General features: G+C 42.3%; 1 protein-coding gene and 1 pseudogene across 1 annotated transcript in view; both read left to right on the top strand.

Moving 5' to 3' along the window:
• LOC107571044 (deleted in malignant brain tumors 1 protein-like) overlaps nt 1–11132 on the top strand; it is a 14540-nt gene extending 3408 nt beyond the window's left edge. Inside the window, exons 3-7 of the mRNA XM_016257326.1 lie at nt 4078–4086; nt 9512–9808; nt 10094–10399; nt 10496–10798; nt 10927–11132. Of these exons, the coding sequence (XP_016112812.1) occupies nt 4078–4086; nt 9512–9808; nt 10094–10399; nt 10496–10798; nt 10927–11132 (1121 nt within the window). The remainder of the gene's footprint in view (nt 1–4077; nt 4087–9511; nt 9809–10093; nt 10400–10495; nt 10799–10926) is intronic.
• Nucleotides 11133–11220: 88 nt separating this feature from the next.
• LOC107571043 (antigen WC1.1-like) lies at nt 11221–19702 on the top strand (annotated as a pseudogene).
• The last annotated feature ends 3376 nt before the right edge of the window (nt 19703–23078 follow it).

Here is a 23078-nt window from a genome sequence, read left to right as displayed (position 1 = left end):
ATTGAAATACACTGTTTTAAATGTATTTTAATGTAATGGTTTTAATTGTAGGCATGTTTATTAGGATTAATCTCCAATCTGTCTACAATATAGTGCTATCCAATAACTGCACTCAGACCCATGACTCCTTTAGGCTATGATCAGATCAAAACTGTTATTTTCGACTCTGGGCTTAATATTTCTTTATTTGAATGACTGTGTTTGATTTAACAACAAATCGAAATAGGGACAAAAAGAAATAAAGAGATTTTCTAATAGGCTAATAATAATAATAATAATAGCGTAATAATAATAATAATTATTATTAGTATTATTATTAGTAGTATTAGTATTATTTCGTTCTGTTTGAAAACGAGCAAACGAAAATTAAGCTAGATTTTTCGTAGGCCTATTTTTGTTTGTGGGTAAACAAATGAGCTTATGCTTTAATATTTGTTTCACATGCTGGGCAGCTTTGATACTTTAGTCTGATTATATATTAATTATGTATTAGTGATTATGTATTATTAAAGGATATCTTTAGTTGAATCAAGCCTCGCATTGCATCGCGTTCTTCTTATGGGAATGCAGATGAGCTCAGACGGGAAAGACTGTACAGTAGGCTACCTCTTGTTGGATTTAGGCTATACGAATTAAATAAACCCAAATTTGTTTTAGATTGTTTTATTTAAGTAGACCTTTAGACATAACAAGGTGCGCCAGAAAGCGCTCCCTGTTATTTTTCAAAAGCAATTTGTAACGTTTTGTTGTTATTGTGGAAGTATAGAAAATAAAGCAGACATTTCTTTCCTCTGTTATCATGTAGCCTAAGGGATTGCGCCGGCGCCGCCGAACCGAGAAGAGCAGTGTTGTGCTTTATATGAGATGTATATTTTCAAGAAATAAAGCCTATAGGCCTTAAACAGCCAGACAGTTTGAAGAAACGTTATTGTGACTAATTTGCAGAGCGGTACATGAGATGAACTCTTATTCTGTGTGATAGGATAGACAGTAAAGACAGGCTGAGAGAAAAGTGATGTTTTTAGGGCCGCCCACGCACAACTAGCAAGCTCATTTTTTTAACCCACAAACAAACAATACGAAAAATCTCATTTTCGTTTGCCAAACAGAACGGAATAATAATAATAATAATTATTATTATTATTATTATTATTATTAGCCTATTAGAAAATCTCTTTATTTCAGTTTTTTCGTATTTTGATTTGTTGTTAAATCAAACTTCAGTCATTCAAATAAAGAAATATTAAGCCCAGTTTTGATCTGTGCAAGTATTCATGGGTCTGAGTGCAGTTATTGGATAGCACTATATTGTAGACAGATTGGAGATTAATCCTAATAAACATGCCGCTACAATTAAAACCATTACATTAAAATACATTTAAAACAGTGTATTTCAATCATTTCAGCAGCGTGCAGATCCTCGTTTATGTCAGACTGTGGCGACAGCAGCGCGGACAGTTGCTTAGCTCGCTCACATAATGTACCATATAGCCTATCTATAATAACGGAAAACATGTAGTTTTTATAACATAATATGTCGTTATTACGAGAAAAAATATGTCGTTTTAATGAGAAAAGATGTCGTTTTAATGAGAAAACCTTGTTATTACGAGAAAATATGTCGTTTCAACGAGAAAACATCTCGTTATTACGAGAAAAGATGTCGTTTTAACTAGAAAAGATGTCGTTTTAACGAGAAAAGATATCGTTTTAACGAGAAAAGATGTCGTTAAAACGACATAACATTTCGTTATTACTACATAATTGAGTGGGAAAAAAAATATGTGTGTGGCAGCAATGCGTCACCGTACAGAACAACCAGTGTAGTCTGATTTTTGAAAATGGATGAATTGAGTTCTTCTAATGAAGAGTTTTAAATAACTGGTTCTTTTAAGCGAATCAAAAACATACAGAGTGACCAATTTGTAGTCAATTCATGAACAAATGACTTTTACAAACCTGTTCTTTTTGGTGAAGCCAAGACATAAGAGACGAACAGGGTTGTCCAATTTACAAACAAATGCATATTAAGAGCTGGATCTTTTTTTAGTGAATCAATGAATCAAAATGAGTGTGATCAGTGTAATTTATCGACATGAATTGATAGGTGAAACAACAAACAGCCACCCACAAATAGTCTAGAAACAAAGCATTAGGCTTTCTTTGAGTTCACATGAACAACGGTTAAATTTCCTCGTCGTCAGGCTACAGAAGAATACCATAATTCATCCGTTCAGTTAGGCCTAAGACATCGAGAGTCACGCAGACCTATAACAACCCAGCCACAACACATAATTGCGAATAACATGCCTTACTTTAACACAGAATCGACAGAGACCATCGTTTATATTTTTTCTACGAATCTTTGAGTTAAAGTACTAAACATGAGTGGAGTTTGCACCACAGCTCCCCCACACCTTGATGCTCATGACAAGAATAGCATGTATAGTTATCTTTATTGAAGTGAATTAGGTTTAAATCGCCGTCATGCATGAATGAATGATATTTTTGCAATTTTACACATAATAATCCACGATGATCACATTACACAAAACTGAAATTGCACGTCAAAATAACACATTGTCAATATTTTTTGAGACCCCCCAAAATTTCACAAATCACGTTTTCAGGGGAGCACACGTCTTATTAAGGGGAGCCCCGTAGTTCGCACCCTGGGTAACACATGCTGATGACTGTAAAATTCAACAGGATTAATTTGGTACTTCTGGCTGCTGCGGCCAGGCGCATGCACAGCCGTGTGTGTACGAGAGAGACGCACGCAAAGAGTTTCAATTTGAGTTTCGATGTTCAATTTAATATTTTGGTTGGTCTAAATTAAGTAGTTTAGGCACAAATTTGCATATATGGGTTCCCTTCTATAGACACGAGCGCTGTGTGTTTGTATGTGCTTCATAACCGTGCACCCCAGGGGGCCCGTTGTAATAGCCTGCACTGGGGCCCGTCATTACTAAGTTACGCCACTGCTTAAAAATATCCATATTTCAAACGTAATAAACACTTTTCTCTCACATTTCCGTGGACCTGACCAGAATTCTTGCGACGCAGGATTACATTTCCGAATAAAACGCGGTAGCGGTCGGTAACTCTGGTGTAATTTGAAAGGGAGCGGGCGATCTAACAATATCCCGTTCCCGACGTCCTTTATCTGCGCTTTACTCACTCTTATCGACCACCTGTACAGCCTGCGATCAGGACTGTTATGCATGCGCTGCACGCACGGACCAGTGCTTTCCGCATCATGTATATTATTTGCGCGCAGCATGTGCATAACAGTCCTCAGAGCAGGCTAACCGGTGGTAAATATAGGCCAAATATATATAACCTATTTTTGTGTATTTGATTGACCCCAAAGTCCGTTTTGGAGCGCACACACACGATTCAGTCTGGAGAACAGCATCTTTCGTGTGGATTATTGTGGTTTCAGCATTTTATCAAACATGTCCCAAACAGTAAAGACTGCATTTTACAACTATCACAGATTGTGCTGATTCTGACATTAAAGGGGTCATATGATGCGATTTCAATTTTTCCTTTCTCTTTCAAGTATTACAAGCTCTTGGTGCATAAAGAAAATCTGTAAAGTTGCAAAGACTAAAGTCTCAAATCCAAAGAGATATTCTTTATAAAAGTTAAGAGTCAGCCACGCCTACCTAAAACGGCTCGTTCTAACACGCCCCCACATGTCTAGGTCACTATGTGGGAAGATTTGCATAACGCCGCCCAAATGTTCACGCAAAGAAAGAAGGCATAACTTTTATTCTGGCTTTAGTATTGTTGCTGCCGCCATGTTGTGAATGCGCTGTGTGATTCGTTATGAAAGCGAAACTACTTTGTTTGGCCTTCCAAAAGAGGACACGACTAGAAATCAGTGGTTAAGTTGTATTTACAACACTGTTTCAGAACACTTCAACCCAAATATTCAGATGTGTGCAGCACATTTTATGGAGAACTGTTTCCTGATCCTGGTAGAGTAGACTACAATGCAGGCTGTTCTGACTCACAGACTGTAAGTAAGTTTTTTATATTTAAAGAATTTGCCACTGATGATTCAAACAGTTTTGGGCAGTGTAGAGTAGGCTTGTTGTTTGTCATTTCTCCGATCACAAATGCAGACATGGTTTTATGTTACGCTCTGGCCTGACAGGGCATCATCACAATATGGTAAGGGGTGTAACATTTCTGTCACATGCTTGAGGTATTCGGCCAATCACAACGCACTGGATAGCTGGCCAATCAGAGCACACCTCGCTTTTCAGAGCGATGAGCTTTGTAAAAATCGACGCGTCTCAGAAAGGCGGGGCATAGTGGAGAAACAAAAATGTACAGTATGTGGAAAATAATGTGTTTTTTTAACCTTAAACTGCATAAACACATTTCATTACACCAAATATACAAAATAATGTTCTTTTTAGTAACATCATGTGACCCCTTTAAGTTTTGGTTTTAGGGAGGAACGAATGTGCACCGCTGTGAAGGGAAAGATGTTGCGCTAGAAGAAACACGGCTAGTTTTTAATAGTTTTACCTCATATCTTCTTTTTTATGATCCTTGGAAGCCAAAATCAAAATCAACAGTAAAATGAGCTTAATATCACAGCCACATGCCTAAAGTGTAAGCAGCGGTTTGAATGTTTAGTTCTCAGTCATCACAGTTAAACAGGGCTTTGATGTTGTGTGCTCTGTAGCTCCTCTCTGTGTGAGCAAGATCTCTCTTCTGAATTGCGAATAGCGAAAATGTATCATAGACAAATGTCCTAATATTATTGCACATAAAAAAACAGCTGGGGACTCTGGTGAAATAGAATTTGCAAGATAATGTCTATATAGCAATAATAAATATATGTGTATTTTCTTAATTTCTCCAGTACCGACAGCAGAACCGTAACGTCAGAGCTTATCGATACATCAGTCTTTCATAATTTAGCCCAGGTTGCCCATTTAATACCGGGTGTTGGCACCCATCCCTAATCTCATGGTTAACCTGATAGCTGAAGAGCCAATTAGTATGCACAGTTTACTTCGGAGAGTTATTTCTTGGCAACGGTATTGAATATCAAAATCATCTGATAAGATTTTTTATGTAAAACTGGACAAAATTTGTAGGAGTAGTGTAGCGTCTGGACCAATCAAACACACAATTTTTCATTTGATTTAACAAATCAGTTATTCATTAGATTAACAAAACGTTCACAGACACCTCACCCAATAAACATACTGGGTGCCAAGTTGTCTGTGAACAGGGCCCAGGACCCTGGTTACCATGGCAACCCTGACACCAGATACATTTTACGACCTAATGGCATGTTGAGAGTCACCCCTCTCACTACAATTTCCATAGGAAATCCACAGTACACAGTGAAAAATTGACTCTTCTCTAATTAATTAATAGGAAAACCTTTCTTTGAATGAACACACATATCGTTCAGGTCATTGTGTATATTATTGCTTATATCAACACCCAATCAAATTACATATGCGAAATACCATGCTTAGAGACAAAGGGTCGTAAAACCCTCCAGCAATTGCCACCTCCCGCTTGGAATTTCAGTCTTTCTCATTGGACAAGCTCCTCTTGAGAGGCGTGAATCTTCGCAGACTTTAAAGGCCGCACTTCAGTGACCCACCCCGAGTCGGTGGTTCGGTTAGATTCTAAGAGGAAGACATGAGCTAGAACGCTTCTGCAACCCCCTAACCCCCGTGCCAGGCTTCGGCCTTGACTTTTCCATTCAACAAGATTCTCTGACTCAAACTGGTTCTTTTTCATCAACCAACTTCAGCAAAGATCAACTGGGACCTTCAGACTGCATCAAGCCTTTCTCTCAGACAGACGAGACGTGCAAGTATTCAAACTTAGTCTTATTAATTGATCCATTAGGTATAATTTGCACCTTTTTAAAAGGGTGTGTTTGAACTAAGAATCTGATGTCTCCTTGAGGCTGTAGATCTGCTGAATATGCAAATGGTTCCATAACTTCATATCCTTATTTTCTCTTCTCTCTACTGCGTTAAGTTTTAACTCTTTCCTATACCAACTGTATGTGTGTGTGTGTGTGTGTGTGTGTGTGTGTATGTTGGACCAGTTTAAGTGTTTATGTAGTATGTAAGACTAGTTTAAGTGTTTATGTAGTTAATAAAGTCTTACTTGTATCACACTCGACGTTGTTCATTGTTTGCTCATAACTGGAGTCACTTAATCATGCAGATTTATGCTACAAGCTCTTTGTAGAATTATACAGTAAGAAAGTTATTTCCTTTAACCAGGAAATTAACATTCTTAGAATTGACAGACAGTTGACCCTGAGAGGTCAGCTAAATATCTACAGCGGATCTAAATATTTATAATTAATTATAACTAGTTATGATTAATTATTCATATTTCCCCATGAGCCGATTCGCTACAGTAGCGAAAAAAGTTTTTCACTTTCTTTGAAATGATGGACAAACAAAATGATAAAAAAATTAAAAGTGAGATAATGTCAAAATCTGCATAAGCCAAGGAATGTACTGACACAGAGAAAATAATATTTAGAAAATGTTTGAAAAGATAGAAGCGTTTTTGCAAAAATCTTTATATCTCTGGAACACTAGGTGGCGCTGTGTTAAAACTTTTAAGGTTCTTCCGGGACATGCTGACGATAATCCCTACCAATTTTTGTGATGATATATCAAATGGTTCAAAAGATATCACAACTTTTGACAACTTTCAAAATGGCAGAGTCGAAAAGGCTGTAACGGAGGGAGTTGTGACGACGAAGTTGGGATCCAATTGCAGGCTTTTTTAAAAGAGCGTGGTCAAACAGGCAGAGTCGAAAACACCAGCAAAACAACAATGGCAGAGGCAAGGCAAAGTGAAGTGATGGTAGTGTGTGTGTGTGTGTGCTATTCTTATAGTGGGAGACTGATGAGGTGATGAGAGACAGGTGATTGCAATGATGATGTGTCCAGGCAAAGGGGAAATGGAGTGCGGGGTGAGTGGTAAAGGGTACAGGATGGGGTGCCCTCTAGCGGAGCTCATGGGCACTCCAGCTAGAGATCGTGACACAGGCAGTTTATCTGACTCTGATTAAAAATTGATATCCTCAAATTTCGCATGACCCAAGGAATCCATAGACACAAGATCCTCTGACAAAGTTTCAAAAAGTTATAAGCAATAAAGTTATAACCTTGGCCCAAAGATCTTCTGAGACATTTATTTTTATTTTTTTTGGTGAGAATTGGACAGATTTTGAAGGAGGAGTAGCGAAAAATGGAACACTGTATGGCCTTTACTGTAATGGGTGGAGTCTTGATGTAAGCTATTGAATGTGATCAGCATGAGGTGAGAATCAGATTGACTAAATTTAATTTTTCTAGAACAAAGGATTTAGATGTTATAACCATTTGAAAAGTGAGTTTTTTAACTGGTGGTGACACTGTAGAATTGGTCCTAGAGACCCCAAAGTTGGTCAGGGTTCTATTGAGAACCATCCCAATAAGTGTCACAATTTTCATCATTTTTTCTGTTCCATTCATAGGGCTGCCATAGACTCCCATCTGAGAGGAATAATAATAAGAAGAATATAGCTGCAAGCAGCAAAAACAGTGCACAGTGAGCACATGCATTTAACCTGTAGGACTGTAGGTAAAACTAATGCGTTCCATTTGTACTCAATAACTGGATAATTCCGAGTTCCCAGTAGGAACTTTTAACTGGAACACCCTCCCGGGTCAGAGTTCAGACTCCGAATCTCAGAGGAACAACTTCAGAATTCAATATGGTTGCTCAGTGCATCAACAGAAGAGAAACAGTAGTAATATATTATTTATTAGCACTTATGTTTGTCTGTGTCTCAATAAACTCAGTGGTGTACACAGTACTGTCCAACCTCTGTTTGTGGACAGGATACTATGGTGTTATCTGTGCAAAATACCACTTTTTTATGTGTTTTTAATCAACTGGTATTGCTAACAATGGGTATGTCCATCTTGGTTTTCTGACTTCTTTACTAGAACACGGTCCACTTGGGTGTGATGTCATTCCCAGCTTCGACATCTGAGGTAAATCGAATGCATCAATAGAGTGCTTCGTCCAAGGCAGTTTATGAGCTGTTGCCAATGTCTAATGGTCAGCTACTCTGATGTGTGTTGAGTTTCATGAAATTCCAAGCATTGGTGACGTAGTTATATTTTGGAAATAAAAAAAAGTTCATATCTCCAATGTGTGTATGTCTGTAGTTGCCTGCGTGTCACTGTGGTTGGCGCTAGTGAGCATCATGTACGTACACAACCCTGGCAACGATGATGGCGGAATAAGTTGGATAAGTTAAGTTCTGTGAAACAAAGCAAAATCAACATTACTCACTTATCAAGAAGAAACAAAGTAAACTCGGCATCCATTTCCAGGCCTTCCCGCTCATCGAGTTCTCTCCACCGCTGGAAAGCTTCTCCGATATTTACACGGGTCATACCTCTTGCCTGATCGTAGCCCATCTTTTTAATGTTTTGTTCCTCTTTTTTACCTACCATCTCTCTCTGTCTAGCCAATCTGCTAATATCTGTCCTGCATAGTGTTTACTGATATTATGGGTAAGCTAACTGAGGTGACATTGCAGACTATGCTGGTTATATGTATAAGTACTTTTTTTCTTTCTTTTTTACATTTTGTCTTTTTTTATTGTACATATAAAAAGAAAGAAAAAAAGTACTTATACATATAACCAGCATCATCAACTACCCCAAAAATAAAGATAATAAAATTAGGAAAGATAGCAAAGTTAGAAAAGATAAATAAAGATTTATTATATTCAAAGATGAAATATACAATAAAAATAATGATAAATAGCATTGTACAAAAAAATAGATATAAAAAAATTAGAAAAACAGTACTCATACATAGAAAAATAACTTATATTGCATGAAATGCAATATATAACAATATATTGCATTTCATGATTAACCAGCATCAGCAAAGTACCCAGAAGGAAATTTGGGTTACAAATAAGGTAGTTATTTAGCAACATTTAAATAAACGTTTTAGTCCTGTCAGAGGTAGGAATCAAACCGTGGTCCTTCTTTTCAGTGTTACAACCTGAAATTTGGACGGGAAAGTACTTTTCAGTAAAATATGATGATTTATGCACCATTTATGCACAAAACAACAAAAAAATTGCACAGGGGCTCTTACATTTTCCGTCTCTATGTTTTTCCCTGTTCTTTCTTTTTTCTTCTTTTTTTCTTTCTTCCCCCTCTTCCCCTTCTTGCACTTAAAATTTATTTTTTTTGGCAGGAATTGCATTAAAATAACCCTTTTTATTCATGCAAATATAAATTCTTACCAATGATTTATAATGCATTTGTAAATAAGTTATTAGTTATTGATCAACACCTTTATAAACCCTAATGTAATGTGTTGCCATATTATTATTATTATTTTTTATTAAAGGTCTTTATTGTCTTATCAACCATGTTTTTAGAGATGTCTGTTTTTTGTTTTCTATTGTTTGTTTCAGAAGTCAGGCTGATTGGAGGTTCTCGCTGCTCTGGCAGGTTAGAGATACTTCATGATCAGACATGGATGTCAGTGTGTGACGCTGCCTTTGACCAGCAGGATGCAGAGGTTGTGTGTAGAGAGCTGGACTGTGGGGCTCCTGTACAGGTGCTTGGAGCAGCTGCTTTTGACAAAGGAGACGCTCAGATGTGGACACAAGAGATTCAGTGCAGAGGAAATGAATCTCAGATTCACCTCTGTCCAGCCTCATCAGTCCAAGGAAACTGTTCTCATGAACACAACGTTGGGCTGCTGTGTGCTGGTAAAAGACAAGCTTGGCAACAGTAGATTTCTTTTAATGCAGTGTGATGCGACATGACACGGCAAATACCTGACAGTAAATTTATCAGTTCTATTTCTGATGAATTCTAAATGCTTATGCTACTTCTGACACAAAGGATAAATTGACATTTATTGCTTGTTTTATGTCATATGTAATGAAGATAGCCTCAACCTCTTGTAGGGCAGCGTGACAATGGTCGCGTCCAGTGTAGACATGGTGTTACTGTTGTCCCATTCTAATTTTTTTCTTGGTTCTTTCGGACAGACATAATGAATGTGAGGTTGGTTGGTGGTAACAGTCGCTGTGCTGGTAGAGTGGAGGTTCATCATAGAGGTCAGTGGGGAACAGTTTGTGATGTTGGTTGGGATTTGGCTGATGCTGCAGTGGTGTGTAGAGAGCTGGACTGTGGAGAACCTGTAGATGCTCTGGGTAATAATAATGTTGGACCAGGATCAGAACAGATCTGGATGAACAATGCAATGTGCACTGGATCTGAATCCACACTGAAAAAGTGTGGATATGTTCAGTGGAAAAAGTGTCCTGGTATGAATGCTGGAGTAATTTGTTCAGGTACTCTCAGTATCCCTGCCTACTATAAAACTTAGTCAAACTCATAAAAATAATGGAACATTTCTTTATAATATAAAGTCTATATTATTTTTTCAGGAGTCAGGTTGGTTGGAGGTTCTCGCTGCTCTGGAGGGTTAGAGATACTTCATGATCAGACGTGGATGTCAGTGTGTGACGCTGCCTTTGACCAGCAGGATGCAGAGGTTGTGTGTAGAGAGCTGGACTGTGGGGCTCCTGTACAGATGCTGGGAGCAGCTGCTTTTGACAAAGGAGACGCTCAGATGTGGACACAAGAGATTCAGTGCAGAGGAAATGAAACTCAGATTCACCTCTGTCCAACATCACCATCACATGAAAACAATTGTTCTCTTAACAACAATGTTGGACTTGTGTGTGCAGGTTAGAGTGAATTTCTTTTAATTTACAAAGAAATTAAAATTATCATAGCTCTCTTTAAAAACTTAGTTTTAAAGTAATTTTCTGTTTATAATTAATTCCTTCCCCCATTCTCCCTATTTAACATACAGAAAATAAAAGAGTGAGACTGGTTGGTAGTAACACTCGCTGTGCTGGTAGAGTGGAGGTTCTTCATAGAGGTCAGTGGGGAACAGTGTGTGATGCTGGATGGGGCATGACTAGTGCTGCAGTGGTGTGTAGAGAGCTGGACTGTGGAGAACCTGTAGATGCTCTGGGTGATGCTCATTTTGGACAAGGATCAGGACCAATGTGGTAGAATCCCACGCTATGTACCGGATCAGAATCTACACTGAAACAATGTGGATCAGTAGAATGGCTTATATATGAGTGTGATCATTCTAAAGATGCTGGAGTCATCTGCTCAGGTGAGCTGCTCCAAACTTCTCCCTGGTATAGCATAACTAATGATACATCTAATGTAAATAAACTCCTCATTTTATTATTTGATGTTATATTTTTACAAATTGTATATTGGTTTAATTTTAAAATTATACATGGTACTAAGAGATTTACAAACGATGATCTATTCTAGATGGATAAACAAATTTGTTTACATGTGAGAATGTTTTCCAGGTATACTAGCCTATAACAACAGTGTCATATGCCCTTTGTTCATACTTATTTAGGAGTCAGGCTGGTTGGAGGTTCTCGCTGCTCTGGGAGGTTAGAAATACTTCATGATCAGACGTGGATGTCAGTGTGTGATGCTGCATTTGACCAGCAGGATGCAGAGGTTGTGTGTAGAGAGCTGGACTGTGGGGCTCCTGTACAGGTGCTGGGAGCAGCTGCTTTTGGCAAAGGAGACACTCGGATGTGGACGCAAGAGATTCAGTGCAGAGGAAATGAATCTCAGATTCACCTCTGTACAACATCTTTATATAAACATGACTGTTCCCATGACCATGACCAAGGATTGATTTGTACTGGTAAGAGATCATGTACAGTCAGTCTGTCATTGTTGCATAATAAATTCCAATATTATCCCACTTATTACATGGCTGCTCCCAAAATAAATAAAAAACTTGGACATAAAATATTACTTTAAGTTTATATTAATTTATCATTTTACCTTTTTATTATTGTAAAACTAGTCCAAAATAGTATTGTCCAACACTGCAACAATTTTACTGTAATATTAATATTGAAGTCCTCTGAGGTCACATTTGCTACAATTGATAACTGAGATACAAGATTGCACAGTTTGTGTTTAAATGAAATGAGCAAGCAAATACATGGTATGTTACAAGAGAGGCATGGATGAGCAGTCTGGTTCCATGGAGGACAATGAAGATTAGGAAACATCTGACTTCTGAATGGTATAATTTCCCAGTCAGAATCATGTATTCCAGACAGTCATAAATATATACTATCATTGACAGCTTGTATTCTAAAGCATAATGGGACCATTAAAAAAAGTGTGTGTGCATTGGTGTATTGTACAGTGGCTCCAAAAAGTACTTGGACACTTGAGCCACAATAATTAAAAATGTATAAATGTCTTTGCTTTATACAACATGTAAAATTAAGGGCCATTTATCTAAATGAAATAAAGCATAAAGACATTTTAAGTCAAAACAGTTCACAAAATTAAGTTTATTAGGTTTGAAAATATGAAGCAATTGGATGCATTATATTGTTCATAATGAAGACAAAAACTCTTGGACAATTTCCTGATGTCAGACTTTGTGGAATATGTTCATATGTTAATATTATACTGCAACAGTGGTTACATTGCTAGGACATCGGTGTAAATTTGAGTTCATACATCCATGAAAAAAGGTAAGTTAGTTCTAAGAAAAGCATAGCATCATTTGTTTGTTACATATTCTTTTGAAATATGGAATGAGTTTTTATTTGTATATTTGTGTGTCCAGATATTTTTGGGGCCCACCATATATAGCTGAAATCCCTTTCAGAGTTTGTTTTTATAGTATCTTTCTCTTCTAGACATGAAGAACATGAAGCTTGTGGATGGTAACAGTCGCTGTGCTGGTAGAGTAGAGGTTCTTCATAGAGGTCAGTGGGGAACAGTGTGTGAAGCTGGTTGGGATTTGGCTGATGCTGCAGTGGTGTGTAGAGAGCTGGACTGCGGAGAACCTGCAGATGCTCTGGGTAGTGCATTTTTTGGAGCTGGATCAGGACCAATCTGGATGAGTACTATATTTTGTTCCGGATCGGAGTCTACACTGAAGAACTGTGCATCATTAGGTTGGACTAAACCTCTTTGTAAACACAACTGGGATGCTGGAGTCATCTGCTCAGGTTAATGGTTGTACAGAACATTTCAAAACCCTTACATCATTAAACATTATATTTGTCTCTTATGAATAATCTATCAGTGTCAAGTAAAGATAGCTCACCAAATGTTTAAATGTTTTTGTCCAATGTATACTATTTTATGGCATATGCACAGGTCATAAAAGTAACAGACTTGCTGATGGACCTAATCTCTGCTCTGGGAGGTTAGAGATACTTCATGATCAGATGTGGATGTCAGTGTGTGACGCTGCCTTTGACCAGCAGGATGCAGAGGTTGTGTGTAGAGAACTGGACTGTGGGGCTCCTGTACAGGTGCTGGGAGCAGCTGCTTTTGGCAAAGGAGATGCTCAGATGTGGACACAAGAGATTCAGTGCAGAGGAAATGAATCTCAGATTTCATTCTGTTCAACATCATCACACAAACACAACTGCACCAGTGACAATAATGTGGGACTAATATGTTCTGGTAAAAATATTCAATGTCTCTTTTTTATAATATCTGCTTGTTCGATATCACTTCCTGGAAACCAACACTTTAATGATTCAGAAAAGATGAATTACTGTTCTCCCAGCTGAGATTTCATTATGAAGATAAAGGGTAGGATCATGATTATTTAGTAGCATACCGTGACTACAGTTCCGTTCAAAAGAAGTCTCTTCATGCTCACCCAGGCTTAATTCAGTTAATGCAAAATACAGCAAAAACAATAATATTGCCCAAATCCAGTGACACATGATGTCAGACCAGAAGATGAGAAATAAATAATAATGTTACACTTTTCTGCTTTATACTTGATTACCAAAGTCTTTGTTCTTTGTTCAGGTTACACTGATCTCAGACTGGCAAACAGTCCAGACTCTTGTTCTGGAAGAGTGGAGCTTCAGTTCCTCGATGAGTGGGGCACAGCGTGTGATGCATGCTGGGATATGAAAGCTGCCAGTGTCCTCTGTAGACAGCTGAATTGTGGGTTTGCTGTGTCTGTTGTGGGATCAGACTGGTTTGGAGAGGGAAGTGGTGAAATCTGGGCTGATGTGTTTGATTGTGACGTGAATGAAACAAAACTCTCAGAATGTTCCATCTCTTCATGGAGTCGAGCTGAATGTTCTCATAGACGAGATGTTGGAGTCATCTGCTCTAGTACGATTTTACTGAAATTGTTTTTGTTATATATTACCTTGAAATATCTTAATAAAATGCTACATCTTTCACTCAGGTTCCTCTCTGGCTCTTCATGATGGTCTGGTGCAGTTGTCTGGAGAGAGACAGTGTGAGGGGGAGGTGGACGTTTTCATCCATCAGGTCTGGAGGAAAGTTCTGCTGGACTCCTGGAGTCTCACTGAATCCTCTGTGGTCTGCAGACAGCTGGGCTGTGGCTCTGTGCTGAACTTCTACGGCTCCTCTTCATCCAGTCCTGAACACAGTCATGAGTGTGTGACGGGCTTCCAGTGCTCTGGGAGTGAAGCTCATCTGGGGAACTGCAGCTCTCCACAAACTCTCAACTGCAGCTCCACACAACAGCTGTCAATCACTGCTTTTGCAAGCTGCACTCTTAAAAATAAAGGTGCTTCACGATGCCATAGAAGAACCTTTTTGTCTAAATGGTTCCATAAAGAACCTTTAACATCTGAAGAACCTTTCTGTTTCACAAAAGGTTCTTTGTGGCAAAATAAGGTTCTTCAGATTACAAAAAGGTAAGAAAGAGATGGTTCTTTAAAGAACCTTTGACTGAATGGTTCTTTGTGGAACCAAAAATGGTTCTTCTATGGCATCGCTTGAAGAACCTCTTGAGTGTGACGGGCTTCCAGTGCTCTGGGAGTGAAGCTCATCTGGGGAACTGCAGCTCTCCACAAACTCTCAACTGCAGCTCCACACAACAGCTGTCAATCACCTGCCTTGGTGAGAAGAACAACATCTGGGCAGATTTTTTTAGTTGTTCATGATCAATAATGTGTTTTTCTTTCTCTGAATATCAGGTCGCGGGTCCATCAGGCTGGTGGGTTCTGGGGGAGACTGTGCAGGGAGGCTGGAGGTTTTTCACAGTGGCTCATGGGGGACAGTGTGTGATGACTCCTGGGATATTAAAGATGCCCATGTGGTGTGCAGACAGCTGCAGTGTGGAGTGGCCCCCAGTAACCAGCAGGTACCAGCCTGGTTTGGTCCTGGTTCTGGACCCATATGGCTGGATGAGGTGGAGTGTGAGGGGAATGAGACGTCTCTGTGGAGCTGCTCTTCTCCAGGATGGGGAAAACATGACTGTCAACACAATGAGGATGTAGGAGTCGTGTGCTCAGGTAAACATGCTCCAGTAATTTATTTTGTTAACCTTAAAATTAATATATAGTTTTTAGAAATTAACTTTCAGCACATTAACGTGTCCATAATGCCCAGATTTTTACATTTCCTTAATGAGTGGAATTTTTTTCCTTACATTTTTATCTAGAGTTTAAAGAATTCAGATTAACTGAGGGCTGTGAAGGGAATGTGGAGGTTTTCTACAATGGATCATGGGGAAATGTGTGCTGGAACCAGATGGACAGAGATACAGCGAGTCTGATCTGTCAAGAGCTAAATTGTGGAAGATCGGGCGTTTTGTCTGATTCTACTCCAAATGTGGAATCAGCTCCTAACTGGCTGGATGAAGTGAAATGTCGACGACATGATTCAAGTCTGTGGCAGTGTCCATCTTCACCCTGGGGAAAGAATTACTGCAATAGAGATGAAGTGGCCAAAATCACCTGCTCAGGTGAGACTGATACAGTAATCATTAAACAATAATGCTGTGTGCATGAAATGTGTATAATATAATATAATATAATATAATATAATTGATTAGAGACCGTATGAATGCGCTGTTTGCTGTTATGGTACTAAATCACTTTAAAGTGTCAATTACCACACGTGATGTCGAGTGACCAAAAGACTAAGGTAAAAGGCAAGCTTAACCAGTTTACTCTTTTAGATGCTGAGTAACAAGAGATCAATACAATATATGCACATACTCACAATTTAAAGAGATCACATAAGTGCAAATAAAATGTACATATAAAGATCCTAGGCCTGCGGTTACTAATGTAACCTTGGTTCCCTGAGAACAGGAACGAGCGTTGCGTTTATGATGCTTGGGGGGGACACTGTTTTCCTCCGAATACTGACTGCTTATATAAGACGGTGCTGAATGCCATTTCATGGGAATTTTTTGAGTGTCGACTTGCGTGCAACTGTACAGCACGGCAAGCGTATGCAACACTCTAGGGGTGCAATACAATTAGACGGACAAGATCCATGCCTGAAGGGTAGGGACGTCCAGGGTATAAAATCTAGCAGAGGTAGATAGTGACGACCTGCCGGCTGCCTCGCAAATATTCCCAATGGAAACTTCACTGGACCAAGCCCAGGAGGCGCCCATTCCCCTAGTGGAGTGGGCCCTCACTCCAATGGGGCACTCGGAGCCCATTGAGGCGTAAGCCAGGACTATTGGATCCACTATACAGTGGGATAATCTCTGCTTCACTCACTGAGAGCTCTTGCAAGTCGCTCTTTCTTGGTCGACGCCAAAGCTAATAGCAGGAGGATGAGGAGAAATGGATGGCTCAGGGCCCTCTTCCTCGCCCGAGAGCACCCCCCAGAGCTCGCTCCAGTGTCGGCTCCAGCCCCAAAGCTCGCTCCAGTGTCAAGTCCTCCGACCACACCTGTCACCCCGAACCTAACTAGGAATCTAAGGAGGGGAAGGCGATTGGTGCTAGTCTCTAGGCTCGCTCCAGTGTCGGCTCCAGCCCCAGAGCTCGCTCCATTGTTGGCTCCAGCCTCAGAGCTCGCTCCAGTGTCGGCTCCAGCCACCGAATCCAGCCCAAAGAGGGCTACAGTTCCCGAGTTTAGCACACGGAGGGCTCCTGTTCCTGAGTTTAGCCCAGTGAGGGTTCCAGTCCCCGAGTCTAGCCCAGAGAGGGTTCCAGTCCCCGAGTTTAGCCCAGAGAGGATTCCAGTCCCAGAGTCTAGACCAAGAAGGGCTCCAGTCCCCATGTCCAGCCCAAGGAGGGCTCCAGTCCCTAAGTCAAGCCCAGGGAGGGCCACAGTTCCCGAGTGAGGCCTACGGAGGACCGCGAAAGACTATATTCTCCCCAAGGATTTTTTTTTGGGAGGGGGGGTAGTAGGGGTCCATCCATGGAGGCTGGGCCAAGTGCTGAGGCCAGGCTCCCCGAGCTGCCTGTTCCGCCATAGCCTCCTGAACTCTCTGCTCCGCCATGGCTTCCTAGTCTGCCTGCTCCGCCATGGCTTCCTAGTCTGCCTGCTCCACCATGGCTTCCTAGTCTGCCTGCTCCACCATGGCTTCCCAGTCTGCCTGCTCTGCCATAGCTCCCCGAGCTGCCTGCTCCGCCCTGGCTCCCCGAACTGCCTGATCAGCCATGGGCCCCTCCCAGTTGGATGTTGTGGGGTGCAAGGACGCGCCTTCCGGGAGGGGGGGGGGGGTAATGTCAGACTCTGTTCCGTGTTTTGTGTGTTTCCATGCCCATTTTTGATATTCCTGTTTCCTGTTCCTATTATGTTTATTGATCCCAGGTGTGTCTCGTCATCCCCTCGTCATGTCGTGTGTATATAAAGTGTTCCCTGTTCTTAGTTCGTCGTCCGGTATTGTATATGTCTACCTCCCCTGCTACGTGTGGTTTCCTGGTTCCCTTGATGTCATTAAAGTCTCCTTGGTGATGTACTCCTCGTCTCCTCGTTCCTCGCTCCGCACTCCCTCACAGTTGCGATTGTGACAGTGAGAGACCATTTCGATAGAGAACAAATAGTTACAACAGATTTAGACCTCAAGGATATAGATGATAACTAATCTTGCAATTATGCTGTGAGAAACAATGATTACAACTGTCATGAATCAACAAAGCAAACTTCTGTGAGAGATTAATAACAGATATGCACCATCAGCCGCTGATCAAGATCACAGATATTATCCCTACAGTTCACAAAGTGAAAGTGCTGCAGAAAGAGATCTTATTCTGTCTTAATTCATGGCTTTATGACAGCGGGACCTCATGTTTCACTCCATCATTGCTGAACTTGAGCCATTTCACTTCTGTTGCTCTAGCGTGATCTCTTATTAAACCATGCCTACTCAACTAAAATAAATGACCAATTCTACAGCTGTATAACCCATGTAATAAAACATGAACTGGGCTATAATATAAAGAACATGAGCTTTTTACTGTAATATAATACAATAATATATTGTGATTACAGAACAGAAGAGTCTTGAGACCCCTAGAAGCTCTCTGACATGGTCCACATCTTTTCACCAGAAACAGTATTCAGGTAAGTTTATTTGATGGAAAAACAACATCATAACAGACATATCTAATATACAGTATCTATGGAAATTTGTTATGGGGTAGCAGCAGGATTTACTTTCACACCACACACATACTCCTTCTAGGTACAGCTGTTCTGACAGAACTCTGCTGGACAATAATTTATCGCCTTATCTTTGATTTGTGTGTTTTAGAGCACATTCCTCTCAGACTGAGTGGAGGGGAGGGCCGGTGCTCTGGGAGGCTGGAGGTGTATCATAACGCTGTGTGGGGCTCAGTCTGTGATGATCAGTGGGACATCAGCGATGCTCAGGTGGTCTGCAGGCAACTGGGTTGTGGAGCAGCACTGAGGGCTGATGGGAATTCAGCCTTTGGTGCTGGTGAAGGTGTTGTGTGGCTGAACAGAGTCGAGTGCAGAGGGAATGAGCTTCACCTGTGGGACTGTCCTCTCTCCCTGAAAAACCACACTGACTGCTCCCACAAAGAGCACACAGGACTCACCTGTGCAGGTCACAGCAAAATATTGAGAAATAATATTCATTTTTAGATCATTTTACAGTGGTGGCCAAAATTACACACTACAGCAAAATATAGAAATAACTGACTTAAAACCATTTTTTAGCTGATGAAAATACTAGTGTTCTAATCATTTTTGCCACCACTGTATGTATTCATAATTTTGAATGTGTTTGTGTCTGTTTTGCCAGATTTGCCAGATGTGTCATTGTCCAGTCCCCCTGCCACAACAACATCAGCTTCTCCTCCAGTTTCTCCTCCAGTGCGCTCAACATCAGTTTCTCCTCCACAAACTCCTCCAGCAGTGTTTCTCTCCGTCCCCCCAGTGCTTGTGATTGTACTGGGAGTTGTGCTTTTACTGCTCTTAATGCCACTGATTATACTGATTCAGCAAAACAGAGTAATGAGGAGAGGTAGGAGAGATCCAGAGACTGTCATATTTTGTCTTATTCAGTGTGTGATCAGTCATGTGTTGTGAACTGACAGCAAGTTTGTCTGTCTACATTCACAGCTCTCTCTAAGAGGAAACACAGGATGACGACTGAGGCCATTTATGAGGAGATTCACCATAGACCCACTAACAGACACAGTCTCTTCACTCAGAGGGGTAAGTCGCATAGGGCTTCATTTATGAAACAAACATACTACAGAAAATTGTGCGTACGGGCGTTTCTACACAAAACACCTCGGGTTGCTTATGTAACCCATGTTCTCTGAGTAGGGAACGAGACGCTGCGTAGCTGACGCAATAGGAATTCCTCCCAGGTGTGACGATTGTCTGAAGCCTGTATAGAATCAGGCCAATTCATTGGCTGATGGCGCGAGATACCGCCCCTACGTCATACGTAATTGACATAGACCCGCGCTCGTGCCATCTTACCCCTAAGATTTTCCTGTCAAAGAAGCAGGTCGACAGCGTGAGGAGCTTGGCAGTGGACGTAGCATCTCGTTCTCTACTCAGAGAACATAGGTTACGTAAGTAACCTGAGACGTTCTCTTTCATAGGTTCACTCAACGCTGTGTAGCTGACACAATGGGAACGATATACCACACACGCCAAGCTAACGCGCTGCCAAGTCTGGCCCATTATAGACCAGAACACTAAAACACAGCTGGCTCAAACAGAAAGAACCTGGGAGCCAGGAGCCATTTTCACATCAAGGTTATAGAACCTCACACAAGTATGGGGAGAGGACAAACCTGCCGCCATACAGATATCCTCCAGGGGAACCCCTCTAAACAAAGCTTGGGAGGAAGCCACCCCCTGGTGGAATGAACGCTGATGTCTAGAGGTGAAGGCCGATTGCACACCTTGTAGGCCATCGAAATAGCATCCCTAACCCAGTGGGATATTGTGTGCTTTGATGTGGCTAGCCCTCTGCGGCCTGCAACAAAACACACCAGCAACTGTAGGGACTTACGTCACTGACTGGAACAGTCCACATACATCTTCAGGGCCCTGACAGGGCAGAGCAGATGAAGATTATCGTCACTCGAAGAGGAGGGAGAGAAAGCCTGCAACACTACCACCTGAGAATGAAAAGACAGAGAGAACTTTGGGGACATAACCAGGTCTGGGTCTCAAGAATGCCTTGACCAGACCAGGAGTGAACTCAATGCAGGACTTGCTGACAGAGAGAGCCTACAAGTCCCCTACATGATTTAAAGAGGCCAACGCCAAGAGTAACCTTTCGCGTCAGAATCCTCTCGGGAGCTGACTCTAGAGGCTCAAAAGGAGGCTCCAGCAACTCCTTCAGGACAACAGAAAGGTCCCAAGAAGGGAAACTAGGAGGACGAACTGGCCTCAAGCGCTTAACCCCACGCATAAAGGAGGAGGCCAAATGATGTCTACCCAACGGGACATCGTCCGAGTCCCTTTGAACAGCAATAGCCGCGACGTAGACTCTCAGGGTGGTAGCGGCCACTCCAGCCAAAAACTTATCTTGCAGGAACTCCAGCACTGAACCAACTGGGCAGCTGACTAAGTCCACAGCATGAGCCGAGCACCAGGATTCAAAAACCCACCATTTGGAGGAAAGGAGCCTCAGAGTAGAAAGGGCCCTGGCACTATTAACGGTCTCACGGATTCTATCCGAGAGATCAAAGGCTATGGGCAACCTCTGATCAGCCATACCCACAACTTCCAGATCTCTGAACGTGGGTGCCAAATTCTGCTCTGGAGCTGACACAACAGGTCTTTCCTGATTGGAATCTCCCAGACTCCGCACATCTTCACCCTGCACAAGACCACTGGGATGAGCTCTCTATCCCCAGAGAGGTAGGGTGAGAAAGGGAGAACCAAAGGGGGCATTGGGTTGACTCCTGAGATGCAAAGAGGTCCACCTCTGCCACGCCAAATCACTCCCAAATCTGAGCCACCGTCTGGCGGTTCAGCATCCATTCCCCTGACCTGAGTTTCTGTCTTGACAGAAAGTCTGCCGCTAGGTACAAGACCCCTGGGACATGGACTGCTCTCAGGGATGAAAATTTGTCCTGTGCCCAAAGGAGGAGTTGGCACGCATGCCTGTTTAGGGTGCGCAACCGGGAGCCTCCCTGGCGATTGATGTGTGACACCATATTGTCCGTCCTGACGATGACATGAGAGTGCGCCAGGAACGGAAGAAAATGAACGAGAGCCAGAAGAACCGTTCTCATTTCCAGGCTGTTTATTTGCCAGGCGAGGTACTAGCCCATCCAGACACCGCAAGCCGGCATCCTAGGCCTCTAAGCCGGCCTGCGCTCGAAGTCCGCACCCCATCCTCAGAGGGAAGCATCTGTCGTGATCATCTGGCGATGGCAGACTACTCCCATTTTCACTCCTTTCTGGAGAAAATCGGGGTCCCGTCACACTGAGAGGGTGCGGAGACAGGCACCTGACACTCTTGGTAGGATGGGAAGGTGGAAGCTGCTCCAATGAGGCCCAGGAGCCTGCGACATAGGCCCACTGACACGTGACGACCTAACATAAAGCAGACTGAACACGACTTGATGTTTTCGATCCGAGCAGGAGCCAGACGGGCCTGCATCGAGGTCGAGTCCAGGCAGACCTCCAAAAACGTGGTCTGCTGGGCTGGAATGAGCATGGTGGAGGTGGAGAAGGAGAGAGTCCCTGTGCCGAATCACCTGCTCCCTGGAACTGAATGAGCCAGTTGTCCAGGTAGTTGAGAATACGGATTCCCTGGAGCCTCAGCTGGGCCAGGGCAGCATCTATACACTTGGTGAACGTCCTTGGGGCTAGAGCCAGCCCGAAGGGAATAACCTATACTGGTAAGCCTTTCCCCCGAAGGCAAACCTGAGGAACTTCCTGTGCCTCTGAACAACTTGAATGTGGAAGTAAGCATCCTTCAAGTCAACAGTGATGAACCAGTTCCCCTCTTGGACTTGGGAAAGAATGCTCTTGAGTGTCAGGTTGCGAGCAAATTGGAGTGTGTAGCCGAACTGGATCGTACGAAGAATCCAGGGCGACACTCCCGGCAGGTTCCTCCAGGCATGGAGGAAGGCCGAGAGAGGTAGCAGAGTGGAGCAGTTTGAGGGGGATGCCAACACGGGGTCCCCACTTTGAACGTCCTTCTGAAAAGATGGACATGCTTCCGGCCGAAGCAGAGGAAAGCTCGCAGCGTCCTCATGCGTGGAGGCATGATCTAAGGAGGCCGTTAAGGCAAGGGCAAGAGATGCTGACATGGGGGGGAAAGCGCTGGGTGTCCGTTACCGTGCGAACAGTGCCTGCAGCTGGTAGCAACCCTGAGAGAAGAAAACCTGGAGTGTCTCCTACCTTTGAAGATCGCAGAAGAGGGGAAGTGGCGTGCGTTCCTCGAGACGCATCTAGTGGCGAGGATGGTGCGGTCGGTGGACGAGAGTATCTCGGGGACGGACAGATACGCTTTAGCGGTCTGTCACAATCCAACGAGGCGGGGGAAGTTCCACAGAACCAACGAGGTTGGTGAAGTCAGCATTAGTAAGACAGGAGAAGAAATGCTGCTTCCAGGATCTGGAGATCTTGTGATGCAGATCCGGGAAGAAAGGCAGCTTTCTCCTCGCTGGGTACGAGCCAGAGCCACTGAGGAACCACTCGTCGAGCTTAAATGACTGGGACTCGTGAGGCTCGTCCGGCCAATCTAAA

The sequence above is a fragment of the Sinocyclocheilus grahami genome, unplaced genomic scaffold, assembly GCF_001515645.1.
Source record: "Sinocyclocheilus grahami isolate Dianchi unplaced genomic scaffold, SAMN03320097.WGS_v1.1 scaffold1543.1, whole genome shotgun sequence".
NCBI classification, from domain to species: Eukaryota; Metazoa; Chordata; class Actinopteri; order Cypriniformes; family Cyprinidae; genus Sinocyclocheilus; species Sinocyclocheilus grahami.
Note: the sequence above shows the minus strand (reverse complement) of the source record. Positions and strands in the feature narration are given on the sequence as shown.